Below are 26,127 nucleotides of genomic sequence, written 5' to 3' on the forward strand. Positions count from 1 at the left end.
AGTAACTAATTGACTACTTAAAACTCCATTGTAAAACTGTGTTGAACTTGTATAAACAAGCAAACAACAGAAGGATAAAAGCATGACTAGTACAGATTCATTAAATGCAGTCATCCCCTGGCTTCCTTGCAGAAGAATATTTTATTCATGGGCCTTGGACAACATTACTTATTATTATACAAAACTGAGCTTTTTTTTTTTGTGATAAATATCTTGCAATGGTCATAAAGCCAAATCCTTACTAATTACTCAGTCAGATGGATTTCGTGCCTAAACAAAGTCATGTAATTCCAGAGATGACCTGACTTGACATTTGGCTTTGTTTCTTGTTAAGCTTTTGTGAGCTTCAGATTCCATGGGAGGAGGACTTATTTGTTACCACTAGTTTCCAAAAAGACAATAATTGGCGGTTTGATTGTGAAGACATGTGTCATACATGCAGTGCTGTCTGCTCTGCACGCAAAATAAAGAGTTCATCTATAGGAATGCACTGTCTTACTTCCTTTGTTTTTTGTTTTGTTTTGTTTTTAATCCACTGAAGCATGTACATGTGCTACAGTTTTAACTTTGTTTGGCGCTCCAATATTAGATGTAAAACATAGATGTAAAATACTGTATGTAAGCAGAGATGACATTATACATATTAAATATTAAATAATGATATGCCTAGACTTGTTACCGTCTATGTAGGCTACCTTTACACAAATATACGGTAGTATATCAGGTAAAACCACAGTAATTTGCCGGAAAGCACAGTGAAATCATGGTAAAGCATGAATAAGTATATAGTAAACCATGACATATGCAAAACAAAATACATGCAAGCAGACATTTTACTATTTATTGTTTACTGTATTAAACTTTGCATTGTCTTACAAAATTGACTATGAAGACAAAATCACAGCTGCTTCCGTGGATTGTATCCCTTCAGTGAAAGCTTGCATCTCCCCCAGTTGTTCATCACAATAATACATGCTTATTTCAGGTGTTGTTGAACTTGCTGAAACTGCTTTGTCTAGCTGATTTATTTACACCTAAACTGAGTACCAGATAAGTTATATTTAGGGACACAATGACACGTCAAAAACGAAGTAGGATAAATATTTGTGGGATAAAACTGGAAATCATCCACTTCCCATCCCTGAGCTGCCCAAACCAGGGGGAATTTCCCATGACTTCTTTGTTTAGCTTTGTTTTGTTTTGGTTTGGTTTTGCTTTTGCCAATTATATGGTACATTGAATTGCATGTTAAAACATATCTGCTTTCTACAAAAAATAATTTACATCCAATATATTTTGAAGCCCAGAGTGGATTTTGAGAAACCTACCCAAAAAGTCATCTGAATGTTGGTTTTGTTTTAGTATACATTTTTAAGAATGAATTACCAACCTTAAGAGTGGTACAAAGACTTCCAGATGTCTTTAATAGGTGAAATAGTTGAATAGTTGAGTTTTTATGATCTTGGTGAAGTACTTATCAATAGATTAAATGCATAAAGTTATCAAAATAATTGATATTAAATGTTATTTCTGGAATCACTTGGCAGGAACAGGTAATATTATTAGCATTGCTGGTTCCAGAACTTGTATGTATTACAATTTTAGTATTTTCTTTTCCGAAACAGATGCATTGCTTCTGTTGTCATCATTGCATCTGAAGTGTATGTATGTAAGGGACTCGTGACCCATTGCTGTCATTTATAATGGGCTAATAATTCATCATTGACTAAAATTGTTTAATAATTTCTCTTGGCTTCAATAACATTACAGTAAAAGAAAGTTGCACCTGTCTGTATTGGCGTTACACTTCTGCAAACTGTGGCCATATATTGATTTTGGCAATGCAGATTTAATATGCATCTGTTTTTTTTTTCTAGTCAGGTTTGATCAGGACACAGGACACTGACTATTTTCTGAAGCCTTTACCTCAGCATCTTGCAGTGGAAGCGAATTGCACAATCTCGGCCTGCCAGCAGCCGCATATCCTATACAAGAGATCCACGGACAGCAAGAGACCCCCCGCAGACAATGAAGTCATAATGGCTCAGAGACCTAAAGCCTTAGAGCACTACAGCGTTGGGCAACACCATCATAACGACTACAAACACGGAAGACGGCAAAAGCAGCACTTCTGTGGAAGGCGCAAGAAATGTATGTAAGGGCATTCTTCGCACTTCCAAGAAGCATGTTGAATGAATGTGTGCAGGCTGTTACAAAAAGACATCGGGTCTAGATTAAGTCGTACCGAAAAGCCTTTCACAAGTGTAGGATAATAAACAAAAGGTTTCTTTCCCACAACTAATTTATTTACAAATGCTTAAGCAGCAGTCCAGAACAAACTGTGTTCTTTTAAGTGCCCGGGGAGACAAACAGCAGTGGTCAAGTTTGATTTTGTTATGCATGTTCTCTCATCTTTAATGCATTTTCAGCTGACTCGCTTACATGTCATCAAGTTGGGCTGGTGTTATGACTGCACAGCTGCAGACCCGTGTTTATGCCAAGTCAGCATAACGGGGGGGAGAAGTTAGGAATGTAGAATTAATTCATCGATTTAAATTACATTCGAACGTACAGTATCAGTTTTCCTATTATGAAGTCTGCAGGCATTCACTGAGATGCCAGTGTTCTCCCTTAGTAACCAGTAGGCTGAGAGTTAAAACAGGAAAATGGCTGAAAACACCCATTGTTGTGTGGGAATCGCATGCATTGCAGAAGGCCTTGTAGAGTTTGCACGCAACTCATGTTTTAAGTTTGTTAAATGTGCTAACAAGCTATGCTATTGTATCTGTGCTTAAATGTTGTAAATATGTATTTTTTGTTCTAATAACTCGTTTTGAAAAATCTTTCTCATCCGGGCAGATTTTTTCTTTTCTTTTTAAATAGTAAGAACCATCAAAATCAGAACATACACAAAAATAATGTACATCCATTGTGTAGAGTTTCAGATTAGTGGTGTTTTTGTTTCCTCATAAAAGCCAAAAGCATTGTAATTCTGTTTTATTGGTTGTACCTTGAAAATGTTCTCAATCTTTTTCAGTCATTTTTAGATTTATATTTCTGAGAAATCCAGCAGCTTAAATTCAATGTTAAATGTTTACCTGGCAATCTGTATAAATCAATAGCTATGAAGTCAAAAGATTGCACACCCCGGTCTCAACTCGCTTCAGTCAGATGAAATGTATACAGTGTTCAACAAATTATCCAATGATATAATTGATAAATAAGTATACTTTAATATGAATTAAGCTAAACGATCCCCCGAATAACATTGTATATATTTATATACACATTGAAACTAATTATAATTTTTTACTAAATGTACTAAATAATTTATACTTTATTATACTTTAAACAGGCAGTTCTTGTGTTTAAAAATCATTTTGACCTTGTGGGGAGATTAGGTCATGCCAGTGTTTTGATGGGACGACCAATTGGTCTAGATTCCACTTCAACTCAAGAACAAAAATCCCCTCTTGTCGTAGCGCTGAAAGAAGCCGGGTCACAGGTCTTTGCAGGAAGGAATTAAGATGTCAAAACCAGATTCTCAAAGTTTTATCTATATTGCAATGCTGTAATCCATCATTAACCATGGAAACCAGGCTAGGCTTATTTTCTTTTCATCTGTAATTTCCTTTGTGTCTTCTTTTTTTCCCACTAACCACCAGATAACAGCTTTTTAAAGACCCCTTGACTGTAGTTGTATTTGTAAGATGTGTGAAAGTGTTCCTTTGTATGTAGGTCATGCTTTTCAACAGGTTGAATTTGTATTCCTATCAAACAGACATGCCCAAACCGCCAGAGGAGGACATTTACATTTTGCCAGACGAATATAAATATATATCCAGGAACAAGCGGGCAGTCATGTTCAAATCTCAGGGACGCCAGAAGCTGAATGTTGAGACACTCGTTGTAGTGGACAAGAAGATGATGGAAAATCATGGACAGGAAAATATAACGACGTATGTCCTAACAATACTGAATATGGTAAGGTTTTCGTTGTGAATGCCTTTGATTTTAAATATGAACAAATAGATGTGTGTGAACCCATCCATTCGGACACTAAGGGCTAGACTAAATCAAAACATGCAAATGTTGTCACGTGTGAATCACAAATTACTTGATTATTGATTTATAAATAGTATAAAGTGGCTCCTAACAATACATTAAACAGCGAAAGGGTACAGATTCCTACTTTGCGATTTGAGAATAGGCCAATGTTTTGATTTTGTCTAGCCCTAAGTAATTGGTTTAGTAGACTTTGGGATAAACACATTCCTAGTAGCCGATAGCTTTGTAATATCATTGTCAACCCAATCCACTTTCCAATGAGTAACATACAAGGGGAGGGGAGCTATCCTTTAAACTGAATTCTAATCAAGGAGATCAAAACATTTCACCACTTAAGATGAGTAATCAAAACAGGATGGGATTACAAGACTAGGGTGACTGAAAATTGGTCCCATAGAAATGTTACTGAAATGTGCTGTGGGGTCACCATGGATGTGTGTAGATCATTTAACATGTCAGGCAGATTATAGATGAACTGCTACTCTGGTGGGTCACATACTGGTGTAAGAAACAACAATGACAGGACAGGGAACTGTGTACAGAGCTGGGGTAAATCAAAGAGGTAATTCGGGGGATTTTGTATGAAACATATGTAATGAAAGTAACTTATCCATAAGACATTTTCAAAACAGGTTTCAAAACATCAAAGAGAGAAAAATAAGTTGTTAATTTAAATGGATGAGTGTGTACAGGCAGTGTTCCATCAAATATGAAAGTTGTGGGCTCTTTTAAATATTTTTAATACTGTATTTACTATTTAACAATTCTGATGAGCCTAATTGTACCCACTCCGCTCCTTGTCAGAATACAGATCTGATTTATCATGTAACAATTATATATTTACACATTTGTAAGGGGCGGTGGGTTTCAGAAAATGTTGACATTGCACAAGTAGTTAGTAGATTCTGCCGAGAAACACATTGGCTGGTGCAGTCTTTTCAGTGAAGGAGGATCATATAATATACTAATTGGAAACAGTGGCTCTTGTTGACCATGTGACTCCTCCCTGATTGGTGACTGTTTACGTTTTAATCACTCTTACACAGTGTGGAGATATAAGGACCCCATGAAACATCTCAAGGCCACTTAGATTTCAAAGCTCTGCTGTTCTGGAGGACATCACATCTGTTTAATCCTATTTATATGCCTGTTTATCCCCTTGTTTCTACCAGGTGTCAACCCTGTTCAAAGATGGCACCATAGGAGGAAACATCAATATCGTTATAGTTGGCCTAATTCTATTAGAGGACGATCAGGTATGTGTCCATATGTTCAGGGGCATAAAAAATCTGTCTACATACTTTAAAAATGCATTAAATAGATCATTGAATAATTGTATGAAATATGTGTTCTCTTTGCACCATGGCTACCTGGATATTTATTTGATGTAGTTTACATTTATTCTATATTCTATTTTCTAGATTCTATATGGTATTTTGGTATTTTGAGATTTTCGAAGGGCTTTATTTTGCATCCCATGTCAAAAACAACATGCTCTAAATCTATAACGGTTCATATATAATGCCCCATTCAAATCCTGATCCCAGACTCTCTTCTCCGAATGACTGGCTGACTGATTTTGTGCTCTTAAACTGACAATTTAATTACTGAGTATACATTGCCCTGGAAGCCATCCAATCAATTTCGAGTGGTGGGGAGACACTGGGCAGAGGGTGTGGAGAAAATGTTATCTTTGTGAATCGTACACCTGCGCTAATTTTAATGATTTTCATTTTCTAAGCGAGTCACTCAGTCTGGAATGTCAAAAATGCGCCCCCTTCTCCTTTGTCTCAGCTGCACGCGGGCGGCTTCTCATTTTAATTTCGTGGAGCGCAAGTCAGTCCGTAATGTGCTGGTGCCCCCATTTACCATCATGATTCTGCAAAGTGCCACTTGATTACCTAAGCCTGTGGATCTCAACCTGCCCTGTCTGTTTCGTCTCACACAAAGCATTAGCTTGGCTTCTGAACCGTAGCAGAGAAGTCTAGGTGGTGTGTATGCCTGCCTGTCCAGTTTTCATTTGATCTTTTTATGGGCAGTTATTCACTTAATACGGCAAGAATAAGGTAGGGATAAGGTAGTGCTTTGAACTGCTTATGATCCTTCCCTTTTTCTTCTCTCTTATTGTCCGCTTCTGGTGGTGGGGGGTTGATGGTAGGCCGGCCTGGTCATCAATCACCATGCCGACCACACTTTGAACAGCTTCTGTCAGTGGCAGTCGGGGCTCAATGGAACGGAAGGTGGCCGCCATGATCATGCCATCCTGTTGACCGGACTGGACATCTGCTCCTGGAAAAATGAGCCCTGCGACACTTTAGGTAATCCAGTAGACCAAGGGAAGCTAAATCTTAGAATGAGCTTTACAATTTATGTTTTAATGCTCGATAGATCCAAACGTTAAGCTTTGATGATTACAACCCATCCAGTAGCTCTTAGAAATGAAGTAGATGTTGCCTCTGCAGCCAATTGATCTGAAGCATAGATCCTTTCAAGCTTTTCAAACGGTACTGTGTGTCCTTACTACAGTTCCTAGTGGCTCATTAATGAACTAAAAAAGGAGAAGCAAAGAAAGTATCATCTCCTGTTGTTTCTCTGTGTCCAGATGACATTAAATCCAGCCCTGGGCCTGATTTGGGGTTTCAAACACCAGCAGGAATCCAGTTAACAACACATTTTACTCGGAAACTAAAGTTCAAAGGTTCAGACCATCCTTGGGAATACAATCTAGGAAGTATGTCACCTATTAACACCCTGGTGAGGTATGTCCCTCTGTGAGCTGCAGATGTGTTAAGGATGGGGAGTAATCGGCATTTCATCACCGGAGGTCCTGGGCTTCAGACAAGATTAAAGACTAATGTCCATCTCCTCTGTGAACGGTTAAGCTTCTACAGCGCTTTGTCAAAGAACAGCAGGACCGTTGACTAGCATGGTAGAAATCCCAGGCGGCTTTTCGGTCCCAATCCAAGCATGTGTTTCTGAAAGGTTGTTCTGTTTGAATGTTCTCAGTCCATTAACAGCAGGCCGTGCAGCTGATAAAAAAAACTGCTGCAGGTGTTCATCTAATGAAAGCAAGCTGTGGGTTGTTCAGAAAAGAGAGAGATTCTTTTTCAACACCTGCTTAAAATCATTAGCAATAAAATACAATGTGGACATCCATCTCTCAGACAGTATTACATTTTATATTTTCTTGTAATGTTCCCTTTCTTAATTAAATGCTGCTGGAAATGTATTAAAACACATTTATCTTTTAAACAGTTTTTAACTTAGATGCAGATTCATAATTATTTTAATACTTCTTTATTATTTAGTTATCTAGACCTTTTAATGTAACAGCAGTACAAATTCCCTAAACGTTCCTCATTGTGTAATGCTCAGAAAACCAATCCCAAATTTATAGTGTTTATATGTGGAAAATTCTGATATATACCATAGAGATACCATATGGTAATTGATTTAAAATTACACCTTAACATGCATTCCAAAGCTAGCATATAACTTTTGTCTGTCTAGTGTCTTTAAGAGATGCAGGACTACATACTCCAGAGTACATTGTTCGTTAAATATATTTCGTTAACTTCCATCCCCTGCCCCCGTGAACTTAGACACATCTGGTATGCCTAATTGTCATTTGTGGTATGTTTTTTCAGTAAAGTTTAGCTTCAGGGCATAACATTTATCTCTGGTTATAATATTTAATGGTTCTAATATGAATGATACATCAAGTGATACTTAAAGTGCCAGTGTAATCATACCACTCATACGTAAGTATTTAAACATAAACATATTTAAACATTTAGGGAGAGAGAGGCAGAATGTAGACTTTACATTTGAAGAGTCTTCTTCTAAATATCGTTGAGACTATAATGACTTGTATGCCATCAAGAGTAATAATTTTAACATTGTGTCTCTCAGGTTTTGCACCAATCAGTGGGATGTGTAGTAAATACCGTAGCTGTACCATCAATGAAGACACCGGTCTGGGCCTGGCTTTCACTATTGCACATGAATCAGGACACAAGTAAGATTTATTAATTTACCAAACTTGACACATATGAGCAATGCAGATTAAAAGCTGAAAGACCTTTGTCTGCTTTTAACATTGCAAGATGTTTACAAAGAAGCTTCACGTTGATATTTCAGGAATGGGAAATAGACTACAGAGCTGAGGGAAATAGATGATTTTCTGAACACTCATGTAGACCCAGAAATAAGTCAATAATCAAACCAATATCTGTTAAAGCATAAGAGCAAATTTCTTCTCTCAGAATATAGTACAGTAATGTGTTTGTGTTCTCCGAAGTGTCTTTCTCTCTGTCATACTTATCTCTTATGTACTGAATGTTATTAAAGTTCAGTGTGGAAAAATGAATCATCACATTGAATTTTAAGGTCTTTTTGATGGCCACTTTTTGGCAGAAACTCTGAAGAGCTTCAGAGGTTTAGTGCTTTGTGAAGATTTTGTGGAAGATGCCTTTTGAAGAAAGCATCTGGATTTTCCTCCCATTAGTTGTTACTAGCCGAAGATAATTTTCCCCCAGCCTGATTGTGTTGTTGTGACTAAATACATTGTCTAATACTAGATAAATCTTCAAAATACGTTTATTAAGATTACTGCCAGGAAACATGCAGGCGGAGTAAGGGGACTAAATTACTCTGTACAATAGTTGCCTGTGTATAAATTCTGAACAATTGAAGGCAAAACAATGATATACATTCTAACTTCATTTCCTAAAAAATACATTTTATCAAAACGTATTTCTTTCATTGGTATATTACGCATAGTTTACTTAAAAGTGTAAACGCGCATTATGACAAATAGTGTCAGAGACCATCCATAAGCAAGGCATGATGGGAGATGACCTTTCAACTTTGACCCCAAGGAGAAGCAGCAATAGGATCACGTGTAATAAGATGAGTAAGCAATGTAATTGAATGAAATTAATAATATAATTGGCTCTCTTATTTGTTATTGCTTAAGGACAAATGTTGGGGGGTATTTTTTACTTTATCATCATCCTCTGGGTTTTGTGTAGGACTTAAGCATAATTAAGCATAATTTTTGTTCTTTCTGCAGCTTTGGCATGGTGCACGACGGAGAAGGCAACGTTTGCAAGAAGTCTGAGGGCAACATCATGTCTCCTACACTTGCCGGCCACAATGGCATCTTTTCATGGTCCGCCTGTAGTCGACAATATCTCAACAGGTTTTTAAGGTACTGCACCTCTTTTATGCTTATGAAATAATTTAAGGCATTCGATTGTTAGAATATGATTACTGTGTTGTTTTCAGTTTGTTTCCTTTCATCAACTGTTATAGGTGTCTATACATTATTAAACACTTTTATAAAGACACTGACATCTGAAGTGAATGGTTAAATTGGCAAAATATTGTTCCTCCTTCCCTCAATAAGCCCTCTTGTGCACAAATCCACTTTTAAGGACAGATACAAATTCCTAAGAAATGGAAACCATGCACAGCAGGGTTAAGATTACACCATTTCTTTAACAAAACACGATGTAACAAAATGCTTCCAATATGTATTATTATTAATAGCAGTAGTAGTTGTATTTTATACTCAAAAGCAACATTTGTGATAGGTATCCCCATGAAAATAGAATTGGAGCACAGAAGGAACTTAATTTTCATAGAAACTGCGTAACTGAATGTGTGTCTTCTACAGTTTCCATTCTACACATGGATGCAATCACAAGACGGTTTCTAGTCACAGTTATATACTGTTTACTGTTGAATAGCCCTGTCAAACTCCAGAAGTCAGGTTCGTCCTTTAAAGCAGAGAATATGTCGTAGAGATTGTTATATATAGACCGCACTGGGGAACATCCAGCTGTCATACCTTCTATACTTCTCCAGTTTGTCTTATGTTACAGCCAGTGTCTGAATGACTGTCTGTGAAATAAGATAGGCTTCCCAAACCACTAAATTTACCAGTGTGTTATATTAACTGTGAAGTATCCCATCACTAACTTGTGGGGACAGATTATTTCCTCTAGCAGGTTATTAATGGGCGATTACTTCATCGTAATTAGCCCTGTCAGATCTGTCATATTGACTTTTAAATGCACCCAATGGCAGCACCTTTTAAACAGTGCTTTACTTCCAATAAGGATTAGTATGAAAAACTAAAGCAAGAACAGATAATTGCCTATAAAACCTAAAATAGTGCATGGAAAAATAACCAATGTAATAGGGGATGCTAAACTGACCAACTTTTGAATTTCAAAAGCTGCTTGAATACTTTCTCTTGACCGTTGATTCAACTTTTATTTTTAATACAGGCATAGCATAGCTGTTATGGTCTTTCATGGCAAAAATTATATCCTGTATTACTCAAAGGAACTTTTCATTTTTTAAGCCTTAATGCACTATTGTTCTTTTCCTGTGTTTTTTTCCTATGGAAACACTGTGACCTCAGGCATGGATAATAAAACTTCCAGGACGCCAGGCTGCTTTGAAATTAATAGGAGGCAGGGTGGACCGAACCCTAATTCTATGCATTAGTTTGTATGTGCTTTTATACAGTATGGAAACTCTTAATAGTAGATTGTTTTGTTTTAAAATAGATTTAAAGGAGCCACCAATTGTGTCTCAATGGGCACTACTGTTTCGTATTCAGTGTCTATAGCACTTGAAAGACAACAGACAGATCCAGGACTGTAACAAAATTAACTGTTTGTTTGGGAACGTTGCCTTTACCATAGTAGATGGATTGTGGTTTGTTTGTAGTTTTCAGCTTCTCTTTAAAATGCATGTTTCAATTACACATATAGATCAATCTAATCTAATAATACAAATAATACATTCAGAATATATGCAAAAGTTTTATTTTTTTTTGTAGCAGAAATGTCTCATTCAAATTGGGTAATTTTAATTGTGGTTTTCAGTGTCCTTACATTTACATTAAAGACAGTTAAATAGTCAAACCAGAATTGTGTGAGGACAAGGTGACTGTGTCTGTGTAACTTAAAATGCTAGAACTTAATTATTCAGGAGACAGACACTCACAAACAGGCAGACACACACACACACACACACACACACATACACACACGTCAAGTAATCAGACATAACCCAAAGACAATCAAGCAGTCTGCGATTGAAGTGCCCGCAAGTAGTAGTTCACTAAATTGATTGAAAAAATATTTCCAGTAAATATGCTTCTGCTTTTAATTGGGTTGATGACTCAAATATTAGAACTTTAAAGCTTATTTGATCCTTTATTTCTGGTTTCTGACATATTGTATATCTAATGACATGTTTGTTTAAAAAATAAGCTTCCAAGTTATTATTTTGTGTGTAAACATATCTTTATTTATTTTAATCTTCATAAAGCAAACCCTTAAAAGTAACAATATAGAAACATGCTGAAGATTCAGATGTTGGATGAAATTCGCCAGTAACTAGATTTTCTACAAGTGGCTACCAGATGCACATTCATATTCTCAACATAGATGTATTACAGGGTAATTCAAACCATCTTAGGAATATAAAACTGCTCACCATAAATCATTACTGTCTTCCTGTAGGTTTGGAGCAAAATTAATTCTGCCAGAATATCAGACATATCTAACCTTCGCAGAGAAGATAGTATTCAGGAAATATACAGTTTAGTATCTGAAATTACTGTTAAATGTTAAACCCCTGAGGAAGTCTGAATTATTCAGATCTGCATAATTGATGTTGTATTAGCATTGTTGGTTACCTGTTGAATTGCTTTTATTGTTTAACCTGTTCTTTCTCAATTACAATTACAATTTACATTGCAGACCATGGGTAGCAGTTATAGTATACCAATAACTATGGATAGTTCCTTTCTAAACACAATCTAAAATGCATACATATGATTCTCACTGCATGGGTGACATGTTCTAAGCTTCTTTCATTGTGTAGTCTTGATTGGCTAGTGTGTATTCATTTTGTGTAAAATAAACCTCAGTTGTTCATTTTTTATTAGGAACCTTCAGAGTTTTAATAGCTCTGATGCCAACCCCCTGACAAATCTGTATATTATTGAAGCACCTAGTCAAATACATTCCTTATTTTTCACAGCTCCAATGAAGAATGCTATAGGCTCTACGTGTGTTGAAAAGTGACAGCTATAATAATAATAATAATAATAATAATAATAATAATAATAATAATAATAAAGCTTGGGATCCACGACTGATTGTGAAGAGCCTTTCTCCTGTTTTTGCAGCTCCGCTCAGTCCACCTGTCTAGCAGATGAGCCCAAGGCTGTGCAAGAGTACAAGTATCCGGAGAAGCTGCCAGGGGAGCTATACGATGCTGACACGCAGTGCAAGTGGCAGTTTGGAGAGAAAGCCAAGCTCTGCACATTGGACTTCAAAAAGGCAAGGAGACAGCAGACTCTCAATTCTGCATCTAACAATGAAAGAGTGGGGTTGGAAGGAGAACCTGGGTTTTGAACTAATTACTGTCAGTTTTAGTGGACTGCTGATGGAGCACAAAGAACAACACGTGTCTGTCAAAGCCATCTAGATGAAGTTGAAATGATAATTACCAGGGACATAGTTTAACTGCCTATAGTTCAGTTGACCCATTTTCATTTCTGAAATGGTATTGTAGTCTTGTTTAGTTGATTTGCCTGTATTTTTGGCTTCCTGCCTTGGCCGCAGTTACCACTCACAACTTGGCCAATCTCCACCCTGCTCTTGGATAGATCTATAGAGCTCTTGTATTGTACTTTGAGATTTTCATTCATATTAATCTTCCTTATTGACCCTGACCTTACTAAAAAGTGTCCCACAAAATCTTTTACCTTGTGATCCATTGACTCTGTGGAACAAGCTAATGATGCAAAGATATTATTTATATTATGTTAGTCTATAAGTGCTGTTGACAGACAGAACTGCATTTTCTCAATTAAATGCACTATGGGATTACAGAAAGCCTTGAGGATAATAAACTAAATATAAATTGGAAAATTGCCAATGAGAAACTCTGTTGGCTCGGTTCCCAATGTCCAATGTTTTGTTTTTAAGTTTTTTTAAAAACAGCAGAATATTTTATTTCCAATCTAAGCACAATTGCCCAACACATAAAAGGAAAAAGAAAAAACTAAGATCAGGCTAATTTCACTTTCATCTAACAAATGTGATCAGAAAACCTATTACTGTGTGTCTGTGAATGCTATCGTTTTTCACTCCATTTGAAATGAGCACAAGATTGATTATGCAATCCTAATCCATGTAATCCAGATGGTTATGTTATAGAACCAAGAATTTACATAAGGCCTCAACAAATATGTAAGAACTTATAAGGACTGTGTTATTCTGCTATCCCTTGACATATAACATGGCATTATATCAACATTGCAAGTATTTATCTATAAACACAATAGGCTTCCATACTTAATTTATTTGTGTTAAACATTTAGGACTTTTCTTTTTCTCAGAAATAGGTACTGATCATGATAAATAAATAAAACATATAATTATTAACACAATGGGTGATCGTTCATCAACAAGATCAAATAAACTATTCCTTTTACTGTACATTAATAATTATTACTGTGAGTCACCCTCCTTATATATTTTATGACGGCTACATCATATTATGCTTGGAAAGACATCATAACCTTTGATACAGTTGGACCTCTCAGGTGTCTCATAGGCCTACTATTTTTAAATGTGATTTCCTCTCAAGCTGCCTAAGTGTCTATAACTACGGGTACTTTTCTTAGAACTGTTTTTTTTTATTTTGTTTGAGGTTTCACATTATAGGAATATTAACAACATCTTACAATCTATATTATGAGGTTGTCATTAGATCTGTCTTCAGTTTACAGAATTGTCCACCCCAAAGTCAGAGCTTATGCACTTCTAAAATGGGTAATTATAACGACCCACTGGGAAACATCCTTGACTTTACATTAGAGGAGGTAAAAGAGAATTGGACGGGGACAGTCAAGTTGAGACAAGCGGACATGCTGTCTACATAGCTAAAAAAGTAAAAGCCCCATCAGCTGCCAAGGAGTTCATTACAAGACATGTGTTAGTGACCTACTGTATGTGGTGTCATGTTATCAGACATTACCCCAAGGAAATCAATTTCTATTTCTGATAGATGATAAGTGAATTTATCCACCCAAAAAATAAAACTACGTGTCTACCAGCTTAAGTGTATGGCTAACTGAAAAGAGCTGAGCCTTTATTGTAAATTGTTTTCACCCTTATTAAATAGGCTTTTGAGTGGTTCAATTAGTTAGACACTCAATGCTCTTGAAGGTCTATTAGTTAGACACTCATTTTCAGATACATTTTCACAATACAGTAAAAACTATATATAAAACGGACAGTTGCTTCATGTAATAGTTTCAAAACATGTACAGAGAAACACGCTGTGATGTGGAATGACACTAGAATATAATACTAAAGTTTTGTTTTGTTTTTTGTGACCTTTTCTCCTGCAGGACATCTGTAAAGCTTTGTGGTGCCATCGGGTTGGCAGGAAATGCGAGACCAAGTTTATGCCAGCTGCGGAGGGCACAGGTTGTGGGCCAGACATGGTGAGATGACATGTTCCTAACTAACGTATTCATTAGAGTAACTAACTGTTCATTGGAGTCTACAGCCTAGACTTAATGGGAAGGAATGCTCACAAACAAATAGGATGAGCATTCTGCATTTCCAGCACAAACAAACATCTACTTTATTGCCTAATCATTACCTATTTCAAAGTCTGCAATACAGATAATGGAGATTATCTCATGATAGATAAATAGAACAATGGCTCCAACAGATTCCATTATTGATACAAGAGCATTACCGGTGTGGAAACATGTTGGCATTTTTGTTTTTGTTTCAGTGTTTAAAGGGTTTAAAGTTACACTTCCACTGACTAGTTTCACATCCTATTGTATGGTTTCCATGGGGTTATTTGGTTAATGCCATGGAAATTAGATTGTCACAGGGAAAAAGCTGGTGTATCTGTGTGTTGAATGGCAGGTAAGAGCTTGGGAAACTAAATAAGTATTGCACAAACCTTACTTAATTCAGCGTTTAGTTTGTGGGACACTGATTTGCTTCCCCTTTTCACTTCCTGAACATATGCCACAAAAAGTATATTCAGAGTCTGCATCTGCTGATGCAGTCCAATATGGAAAATGCAATTTAAATTTAAATTTAAAGACAACAGGGAATGCACCAAACACATAACAGGATATTGAAAAATAAAGAAATGAATAATTAATAATAACACAATATGTATATATAAATAATTATTTGACAGTTTCTGTGATTTTGATCCAAATAAACAGGGCTGTCATTTGATACAGTGCAGTGCATATCAATAATCACCCTGGTGTGACCCATTTTAAGTGTAAAAACAATGACACACTCTTACGGGAATCTTTATGAACTTAGGAAGTATAATCAATTGACATATGTTTTAGTTGTTTCATATTTCATTATTTAGAATCAAAGATGTGGTCTTGCTTTGATATAAACAAGTTTTACCATCTCTAAAAACACAGCTGGAACTTATTAAGCCTTTTAATTAGAACTTTTCTTACGGAGCAAATGACCAGAGATGAGTTACGAAAGAGGTCAACAGACTTTGTCAGTTTAAAACACATCTAGTCTTCATTTCGGTCACAGAAATAGCTTTGACACTCTTCAATGAGGCATTTGATTGTGCAGTTATTCTGTGTTATGTATTTTGAGCTTTTGGGTGAATAGTTTTCACTCAATTCGGAGGTGAGGAGCCATTTTTATTGTCATCTCTTTTGGTGCTCTCTAGTGGTGTCGGCGTGGCCAGTGTGTGAAGCACGGAGATGAGGGCCCCAGGCCGGTGCACGGGCGTTGGTCAGAATGGTCGACCTGGACGGGGTGCTCCAGAAGTTGTGGAGCTGGGGTCACCTATCGGGAAAGACAGTGCACTAATCCAAGGTAACCCCCCTTTTTTTAAGTCGGGAAAAATTTGGTTCAGTGCCCAACAGAAACAAATGTATTGATACCCCAAAAATATGGTTAACAGGAATGTTTCTATTGGCAGTTTATCCATACAATGTTGTCTTATTATCCCACATCATTTTCCTTTCAAGCAGCATTAGACATTTAGAATACAATCTTGTATGGTTAACCCAGGCAAACCAATTTAGTTTTTCTGCCCCAAGACTTTTTGAGATAATGTGTGTATCCCTTATTCTGCACCAAGACAAGCATTTTCTCAAAGTATTTCATTCAATGTATAAACACTATCATTTTAGCAATATTTCAGTGTTCTTATGTTCTGTGTCATATTCATAGCCTGGGATGCCAAGTTTCTGTCAAGCTGCAGACTAAATTAGTTCCAAACGGAGCCCAGCAGGAGGTAAATTTTGGACTTATTAGAGGGCATTTAATTGGCCTTGCAAGAGATCTAGAGTTCAAGTGCCTAGGGATACACACCTGCAAAAGTCTCTCCTACCTAACAATTACCCATGAAAACACAAAAGCCATTTATTGGGAATTTTTAAACCTTGGGTAGACATATTTCTCTTACTTCAGAAAATGGACCTGACACTGAGTTTCAGAGTAGAATTTTTTCTCAGCGCTGTATAAAACTGAATTCCAGTCAAACATTGTTTAGATTCGGTGCGCAGTATTTGAAACTAAAAGAAAACTACACTAACTACAAACACTACGATTTTCTTTACTTAAACCAAATTAATCCACTTAATTACGTGTTATGCTCAAAATAACAAGTATGTGTAGTATCAGTCCTTCACATCAAGCTTATTGATAAAAGTATCTTATCTTTTTAATTAGGTCTTAAGGAAGCTTCAGCCTGGCACAATACATATATTTATAGAAAATGTGACCTTTTTAGCCTTCAAAATAAAGAAAAAGGCTCTGGTCTAATTAGCGTCTGTCTGCAGGAACACTAATTGGTTGATTGATCTGAGGAATGTGGATCCTGACTGACATGGTAGCCAGTCAGCTGCCTGCCTTACAAAGATAATGAAGACTGGTTCAGTTATTTACTGAAATTGACAGGAAGGAGCTTCACCTGCATTTTGTTGCTTAAAAGAGTGTTGTGTCTTTGGTTAAACAGAGATAAGGAGACACTCCAGACCAGTTGTTTCTGTTTGGGCCACTAAACCTGAGTTTATTTGTAACACATTTTTTCTATAAAGAACTACTATGCATTTTTAACAAAATGAATCTGAATTGTGATCTTTCCTTTGTGATGCATTCTTCAACGCAGGCCGATGTATGGAGGGAAGTTCTGTGAAGGTTCTTCTCGTGCATACAAACTGTGCAATACTCAGAACTGCCCTCCCGGCAGCATTGATTTCCGGGCCCATCAGTGTGCTGAGTATAACGGCAAGCAGTTCAGAGGCTGGTACTACAACTGGAAGCCATATACCCGGGTTGAAGGTTGGTCTTCTTTCTTCATGGTAAAAGAGAACCTTAGGAAACAATAAAATGTGTAGTTTTCTATGACATTTCCTACTGAGACAGATTTAATTTTGAAATGCATTTTTTTGTGGGTAGGTGACATAGCATTTGGCCAGATCAACACATTGACTGTTATTGACTATGAAGTTTATTCATGGCACCTTCTTTATTATTTCAACCTATATTATCTTGTTAATATTGTGTTTTTTGTGTGTGTTTTTTTTATACCACAGAACAGGATATGTGCAAACTGTATTGCTATGCAGAAGGCTTTGATTTTTTCTTCGCCCTTTCCAGTAAAGTTAAGGATGGGACTTTGTGCTCCCAGGACAGTTCCAATGTTTGTATTGATGGACTATGTGAGGTAACATCATCAATCAACTTTCTATATGTAATATTTTGAACCCTTCAGTTTGTTGTAAACATTATTACTGTCTGCCTTTCTGGTCCTATAATCAGTTCATGACACTTAGTATCTGTTTTATTTATATTCCACATCTTTTCCCCAATACTAGGCCAGGTAACATGATTGCCATAACGTTTATCTTCTTAATCATGTGATTAAAATCCTACAGTATCAGAAAATAAAAAAAAAGTTTCCTTCATTGACACATAATCATCATATAGCACATTGGGTTCAAGCTTATAACATTTCAAATGTGGCCCATAATGTGTATCTGTGTGGTCTATATAGTTGCAACACATTTTGAAGCACAGCTCAATCATTATCTTTCTTTGGACAGTTGTTAGTGTCAACCTACGAGAACTCCAATGACTGAAATATAATACTTCTATCACTCAATGGAAAGGATCTGGACTTGTGCATTAATCAGCATCTGGACAATTCCCATGTTGTACAACACAGAGTTGGATGTTGATACAAAACTGTGATTTAACAAGATTTATACTAAGTGGAAGGAAATTCATTATAAGCCTGTATCATGTGTTCAGAAGAAGAGGTCTCTTGCTGAAAGCTTAACTCATAAACTAGGCAATTAAATTATATTGTGCTCTAGAAGGAAGTGACTTTAACAACATGTAGTGCACCACTGGTATTTTATTACCAGGGGAAAGCCTTAAACAAGCCTTTAAGCACCTTTTATATCTAAACCCATAATGGTTGTAAGAGTAAGATGTGATGTCCTTTTGTTTTGTCATTTGTCATATTTTTAGATCCGACCATGATATCGAATCTTTACACTAAAAGTATTTTATCTAATTTGAACCACATAATAAGGCATTTGGTTTGTTTGTGTTATACAAAATTCAAAATAAGACTTCTACTTATATTTTTATAAGGAAAACTGAGGGGGGAAATATAATGTATTAACTGGAAAATAAAATGTTTATACTTACCTGGAATCTTTAAACCTTAAATATTAGTTGATACGATAACTTTATCACTGTTTACAATTCCAGTTATGCTTACATTGCTCATTTGTGTTTCATTGCAGCAAGTTGGTTGTGACAAGGTTTTGGGTTCTACCGCAGCCCCGGATGCCTGTGGAGTCTGCAAGGGGAATAATTCGACGTGTAAAATATACAAAGGCCAATACAACAAGCAGCACTATGCAAATCGTATGTATTCAGAGCCCTGTTGTGTCTCTACAGCTGTATACTTGAACCTGGCTTTGCAAAGCTGTATTTACAGTCAAAAGAATTGTGTATTTGTTTCTCGCCTTAACAGAGTCTTTTTATAGTGCCCAGATGGAATAGTGGAGTAAACAGTTTTGTTAGGAAAATGTCTTGTTTGATTTTCCCTAAAGGAGTCCATCTCTTTGCATCTGCATTGGGAATTTTCATTGCAGCAGAACAGTAATCAGGCAACCTGCCATTCCACTGGCTGGGTTTTCAAACTCACACAGCTAGCTTTTAAGTTTGCAGTTGTTGATTTTTAAGTTTGCTGCTCCACCTTTAAATACCAAATATCTTCTGAATGATGAACAAATGGTAATTAAATGATTTCAGTCTTTTTAACTGTGCCTTCACTACGGCAACTTATAGGTTTCACAAACACAGTAACCTCCATACATCTGACAAGACTTGATGTTTTGTAACCATTTGCCAACTTTTGTGTTTCTTTCTTGTCCCCACAGAGTACTACACTGTTGTGACTATTCCAGCTGGAGCCAGAAGTATCCGCGTGAATGAATTGAACAGCTCCAATTCCTACCTGTCGGTTAGAAACTCCAACCAGAAGCACTACCTTAACGGACGTTGGACGGTGGACTGGCCAGGCAGACACACATTTGCTGGCACCATTTTCGATTACAAGAGGCCCTATAACCGTCCAGAAAGCCTCACCGCCACAGGTCCCACTAACGAGACTTTAGTAATTCAGGTATGTTTGAATGACAATCAAGAGAAGGTGCAATACACCATTTAAAGTTACATGTGATGTGCAATTATTAATGCAGAATAAACAATATCAAACTAAGCAAACACAATGTGCTATAAATCAAAGAAAATAGTAACTGTTTCCTTTTATTTTAATAACAAATTGTAGCTTCGTCATAGTAACCATTTGAAGAAGTAAGATCTGTTCAGTGTTAAGGTCAACTTTCAAATGTCTTGTGCAATAACAAACTGATTACTCATTCTTTATCAAAGTTTTGCTTCACTCCCACAACAGAAACATTTATGGGAAACATTCTGCAAAACTTTAGATTTTGCAGTTACCTCAATATTCACGTCAGCATTATTCTCTCCTTGGAAGAAGCTTTTATTGAAAACAGCCTTTATCTTAACACTTATCGGTTCAGTCATAGAATGTAATATCTTGAAGTCCTTTTCTTTTACTGATAGACTTCTACATAGTAAAGGAATGGAGTTGATGTGTCAGAAGTCACCAACACCTGCTTTTGCTTTCTCTCTCTTAGCCACTTTGACAAAGAAAAGGAAAATATGAACAAAAGATAATTTTCCCATCTCTCATTTTTATTGAAAAACCACACCAGTGCTGTGTATATAGTGTGTATATAGTGCACTGAGGTTTTCAATCGCAAACTATTATTGATTTGATAGTGGACTATATTTGGAAGCTGAGGCTTAAAACATGCCTTAGCCAAATCTCACTACATACATTTCAGAAAGGCCAGACTCCGAAAAACATTTCCTTTAAATTGGCCCTTTAAATTATGTGCTATGAAATTTAAATCTTAATGTTCCAAAATGATTTGTAGGTCGAGTTCACCATCCTTCATAGAAATAAATGGCATAGTTTCACACAGTTGGATTCATACAGAGTAACAACACGTGCTGGGTTGAGATTACTACAAATGGTTCATTTAAAACGGGGTCTTTTAAAGACATTCATAAAACGCTTGAATTGGACTCTGAGTAACAGGATTTGGTTGTTTTCACACACCCAGTTTCTAGATAATCTGTTAAAGTCATTGGTGATGGAATAGTCTAGAGTCTATTTAAATCTGGGGGGTTCAAACAATCCACCCCCAAGGGATCCATTAAGCTAAATAAATGTTGAAACATTGGAAAGTATTAGATTAAAATATTTTTTTCTTTCACTGTAGATGTTGGAAAGCACTATATGATGATGGCCCTTTGTAGTCCCCCAATGCATAACAATTTATTATAGTAAATGTAGTTAATCTAGTTCAAATGAACATCAAAACACTGCCAAATTACCCTAAATCATACTAGAGCTCAGTATCTCACCCTGTTTTCTGTTTCTTCAGCCAGTCCATAGGCTCAATGATTAATTGGGCGCGCATTGCATGAACATGAGTTGGCCTTGTATATTTACTGTGTAAGTTATAGTCCACAACATCTGCTTAGGGACGTACACAGCAACACATCCTTCTGCTTCTACAAGAATGTCTCTGGTATGATGATGGCCATTGATGATGTTGAACAGAAATCATGACTCAGAGGGGTTGTATCCAGAATGTAATAATGATTAAAAGCAGAATGTGATGGTACCTTGCCAAAGTCCTGAAATGATATATAGCTGTCATTATAGTGAGATATCATACCTTTATCTGCATTCGTATCTAAGAAAGTTTCACTCGACGCAGCATATTGACACAGAGTATGTCATTACTGAAGAGATTGTGGTTTTTCTGGCGGTTAGACACCCTCTGAAGTCATATGACAGTTGAGTAGGATTATAATTGATAACATCACTATGATTTCCTTAATGTGGTTTACTGATCTATAATTGTATATATTGGTAAATATTTACTGAAAACAGGTGCTTTATTCCATTATATTTTGATACTGGGAAGAAAGTTTTGGTAGCCTGATAAAACAAATTAAAAATTGTCTTCTATTTTGCAGATCCTCCTTCAAGGCAAAAATCCTGGTGTTCAGTGGGAATATACGCTTCGAAAGTCTGATATAGATAAGAAGATGAGCATAAAGCACAACTACACTTGGGCCATCGTCCGTTCCCAGTGCTCTGTGTCCTGTGGAGGAGGTAGAGTTGTCCTGCATGTGCAGATTTACAGTTGATCTCCATTGAGGAAATTGTTTTGATCAGAATATGTACTAATGCTATAGTTTGCTAACTGAGCTCCTCTGAAAATAAAATAAAATTGGTTTAGAAGGAGAACCAAAGAATTAGAAGTAATATACTAAACAATTTTCTTGAAGGTGGGTTGCTTTTTGAACAATCTGTCACCCCTAAAGGTGCAAGCATTGGGAAAAACAACATCTTAATCCTATTGATCTGTAATCAGCATTGTGTTCTGCTTAAGTGCAGAAGTGTCTGAAGGTTCCCATCACTGCCCGTTAAAATTTACTGTGGCGTCCTTTTTTCCCACATGGAAGACCTATAATTAGAGAACGTAATGGTGCTTTGATTCGCCTGAGGTAAAATGGCACAAGTTGAACAAAGCTCAGGTTAAAAGCTGTTTTTCTTACCTGCAGGTCAAAGACCTCCACACAACCTTTGTATGGGTGTAGCAATACCTCTGTAGACCAAACGTTTCCTTTGGCAAATTCCTTAGTGCTTTTAATGTAACATTGTGAAGTTGACTATCACCTACATGAAATTATAGTCAAGTGAAATTAAATATATAGATACAAAAAAAGAGGTCTGTTGGGATGTGTACGCACATGTATCTTTACATATGTTGATTATCTTGGTGATAGTAACATTAAAATATGTATTTATGCTGATGAGGCAGATAAAGTAGACATAATTATTTTTCAGATGATTAAATAAAGCTAACGTACTGATTCAATTGCTTCACCATATGGATTTTTGCATGTCTGTGCAGGTCAAATGACTACCAAATCGGCATGCTACAGGGATTTGCGCGTGCAAGTGAACATCTCCTTCTGCAATCCCAGGTCTCGACCCTTCACGGGACTTGTTTCCTGTAATACACAGGCTTGCCCCCCCAGGTAAGGAAGAAGCACGTTTAACAGGGCTCTGGCATGAACCAGACATTTTCTTCCTTAGTCAGCACCTGGGAAGAGCTATAATTTCTGCATTGGAGTCTGTCTGGCTACACGGAGTGGCTACACTTTTGGTTATGATTGGGATGCATTCGTTGAAGGCTGGAGAAGCCATAAATAAAGCAAACAAATATAAAAATAAAAGCACAGCCACATGGTCCACATGATTTAATTCCATTTCCTTTAATACCCGAACTCCATGGCAACAATACAGTCTTTAAAAATAAAGTTCCCTTAGTCTTGCACTTTCCTGCATTGTCCGAGATCACAGACCCATAGAAACACTTCTCAAAACCCAACATGGTAATGTGGTTTGTGTGTTCAAAAACCGTGTGGAAAAGTAGACAAAAGATTCTGAAAAGGCCGTGTTCAGTGGATAGCCATGGAAACTGGCTCACTGTGTTTTCATTCACAGCACAGTATCACTCACACTTTAACAGTATTTGAATGCAACATCGAATTAATAATCAGAGACAATTGTTCTGAAAAAAATTACCTTTAGGGGTATTACTGTAGTATTATTTTAACTGTTCTGTAAAATTCTGTTTCCCTAAAAATATTATACATTGTTCTCTTACTACATTTCCTCCTCATTTCCACAGTAAGCTAGATCACTTCCTATCAGCACTTGCCACTTGTGATCTTTGGAAAATTGTTTCCAAGCACAAGTAATGATACTGCATTGTTCCAGTGTTATTCAATGTCATTTAATTGAAACATAAAATCTTATGCTCATTCTTCCTATGAGTTTATCATTCCATAAACTAGCTCAGCACCACATGAGTGTCATATGAAGTGCGTAGTCCAACATGCCTTGTGCAGGATGAATCACTCTGAAGAGAAACGCCACTGCATCTAGATTTAATCTGCCAGTCCGGAGAGTGTAAAGGTTTGGACAGTCACAATTAGAGTGGTTGAAAGACCTGATTTTCATCTGGGCTCCGTCTTTGATTAATATCTGTCATCGGCATGAACTTGGAACAATCGATGAGCACGCATTCCAGCACTGCATGTGGGAGTTCATGATGGGAGTCACACGTAGGGGCTCTGGTCTGAACTTCACTAAATTACAAGAAACGCAGACATACATTAAATTCCTTCATAAGTAGCATGGAACATATGTTCATTTACAGACTGTATAATGTAACCGATAATGTACAGGATATGATGGTAATGAAGGATATAACTTTTGTGTAGGCGTTTATTCTTTCAGAGAAACATTGACTCTGCGTTACTAACTCTTTGACCATTTCTCAATTGTTTATTTTGCAAGCAAACCGTATGTGGCCAAGCACAATTCAGTTAGCTTTCATTTTTACACATATGCTGTACATTTTAGTCTAAAAATAAGAATGCAATTACTATATGAAATACGTTATGATTACAGTGCAATACAGACATGAATAGAATAAGTGCTATTTAGTAGTGATTTGCATATCCACTAAGACAAAGGAAAAGCAAAATAATGAAGAAATGAATGTTATTACAGCAAGAACCGTAACAGTTCTGCAGTGCAACCAAAGATATTGAATGAGTAAGAATGTCAACAAAAGCGAACCGGTTTTTGTCTGCCTGAAGAATTAAAAAAAATATATTCACATGCTGACTTCATTTCGGTCATTTTGATAAAGCCCATGATGGCTGAGAAGGATGGTTTTGGCATGTAACGTGGCGTTCAGGTTTCTGCAGTGACGTAAGCCATGGCAGACCACCAGCTGTCCCTGTCTAGGACATAAGATCCTTTAAATGTATAAAACACTGTAGGTGTTGAATTACCCTCTGAATATAGGGTCATCAGACTAACCAAATCCCTCCAGGCACCAAATCTCAGCAGGGCGTCCAAATGCACTGCGTTTCAGGTCGGTCCCAAAGCTGGCTTTTACTGAATCATCGCAGTGTCATGGAACCACACAGCACAGACAGCTGGAAAACACGTCAAAAGGCCCAAAACATATGTTGATGTACAAGTGCATGCAAACTCCAAATCTATTTCCTCTTGATTGTAAACACTGGTGGTCAAAACTATAGGGGCCACACTGACAATCTTACTGTGCATGAAATCGTGGAAAAAGACTAACATTCTCCAGAGAACATGCAAGAGAGGATATGTTTTGCTATCGCATGACTGAAAAGATTTGCCTTCAGAATGGACCCCCTTGATAGTAATCGCAGCTGTGAATACTATGGGATTTTGTCACACAATGTTAGCTGTGTATTGTTATCGTATAGGTAATAAATCCTTCGGGGTATTGCTAGTATTTGACCTATGACTTATTGCAGTTCACTGACTAATGTGTGCATCTTTGCAGTCATGGTCCCAAACATCATTGTCTACCCTCTCCCAGACTTCCTGCTTAATCATTCAATCTGCTTGATAGCGATTTTATTATGGCTCGCTTCTCTGTATTATTTCAGATCCGTAAAGCTTTCTGTCCGAGAGTTGTTTTCTATATTACAAGCAAGTGTCATTAATATTGGAATCATAGATGATCATTATTAGTTCATTCAAAGGAATAGGTCTATCTGCCTGAACAAAACCCTTTAAAGTGTGTAATGTTGTTGCCCTGCCATCTTGTCAATACCACAGATTAAACTGTTGTAGGTAACAGTTTCTTCTTGCTCTTTCCTCTTCCTCTTTCTGATCTGTGTGCTTGGTCTTTATTAATAGTGAGGACATCAAATTATATTATAGCTGGAATAATATTTGCTTAACAGTCGTTTTCCGCAGCACAAAAATCTCCCATCTCCAGCTGAAATATATGCACACGGTTTCTATTTAGAGGCAAAAACAGGAAAACCTCTGTTGCCACAGGATGATCTCTTGAATTAATTGAATGTGTAATTGAATTAGTCTGGGTTTCCATGCTTCTCCTACAGACGGGCCCTTCCCAAATTAACTGCGTTGGAATCTTCTTTCACTACCTCAGATCTAAACTGGCAGGGGAGCATGCCAGAAACCTTGTCTAGAAAAAATAGTAATCGTCTGGCACTTCAGCTTTCAAAGGCACTTCCAAAGGAGCCGTTCGTTTCTGGCAAAGTTCTCACGACATAAAAAGTAGTGCTCATGTACACCTGTCCAAAGACCCCATGAAGCTTTTATATATATATATATTTGAAATATTCTTCAGAAAGAGCACAGATTGAATGCTTTGTAAACAGATGCATATACAAGAAGTATGTTTGAGTGTCAATATCTGTATGCAAATGTGTCAATTCT

The 26,127-nt window shown here is 36.8% G+C and overlaps 1 protein-coding gene across 1 annotated transcript in view; it reads left to right on the forward strand.

The window, feature by feature from the left end:
- adamts16 (ADAM metallopeptidase with thrombospondin type 1 motif, 16) overlaps positions 1-26,127 on the forward strand; it is a 56,520-nt gene that overhangs the window by 15,564 nt on the left and 14,829 nt on the right. Inside the window, exons 4-18 of the mRNA XM_066690965.1 lie at positions 1,878-2,151; positions 3,782-3,984; positions 5,241-5,324; positions 6,227-6,386; positions 7,981-8,086; positions 9,143-9,280; positions 12,284-12,437; positions 14,519-14,614; positions 15,847-15,995; positions 17,296-17,468; positions 17,723-17,853; positions 18,944-19,067; positions 19,586-19,830; positions 21,786-21,924; positions 22,730-22,856. Of these exons, the coding sequence (XP_066547062.1) occupies positions 1,878-2,151; positions 3,782-3,984; positions 5,241-5,324; positions 6,227-6,386; positions 7,981-8,086; positions 9,143-9,280; positions 12,284-12,437; positions 14,519-14,614; positions 15,847-15,995; positions 17,296-17,468; positions 17,723-17,853; positions 18,944-19,067; positions 19,586-19,830; positions 21,786-21,924; positions 22,730-22,856 (2,303 nt within the window). The remainder of the gene's footprint in view (positions 1-1,877; positions 2,152-3,781; positions 3,985-5,240; positions 5,325-6,226; positions 6,387-7,980; positions 8,087-9,142; positions 9,281-12,283; positions 12,438-14,518; positions 14,615-15,846; positions 15,996-17,295; positions 17,469-17,722; positions 17,854-18,943; positions 19,068-19,585; positions 19,831-21,785; positions 21,925-22,729; positions 22,857-26,127) is intronic.

Source organism: Amia ocellicauda, chromosome 18 (genome assembly GCF_036373705.1).
Source record: "Amia ocellicauda isolate fAmiCal2 chromosome 18, fAmiCal2.hap1, whole genome shotgun sequence".
Classification (NCBI taxonomy): Eukaryota; Metazoa; Chordata; class Actinopteri; order Amiiformes; family Amiidae; genus Amia; species Amia ocellicauda.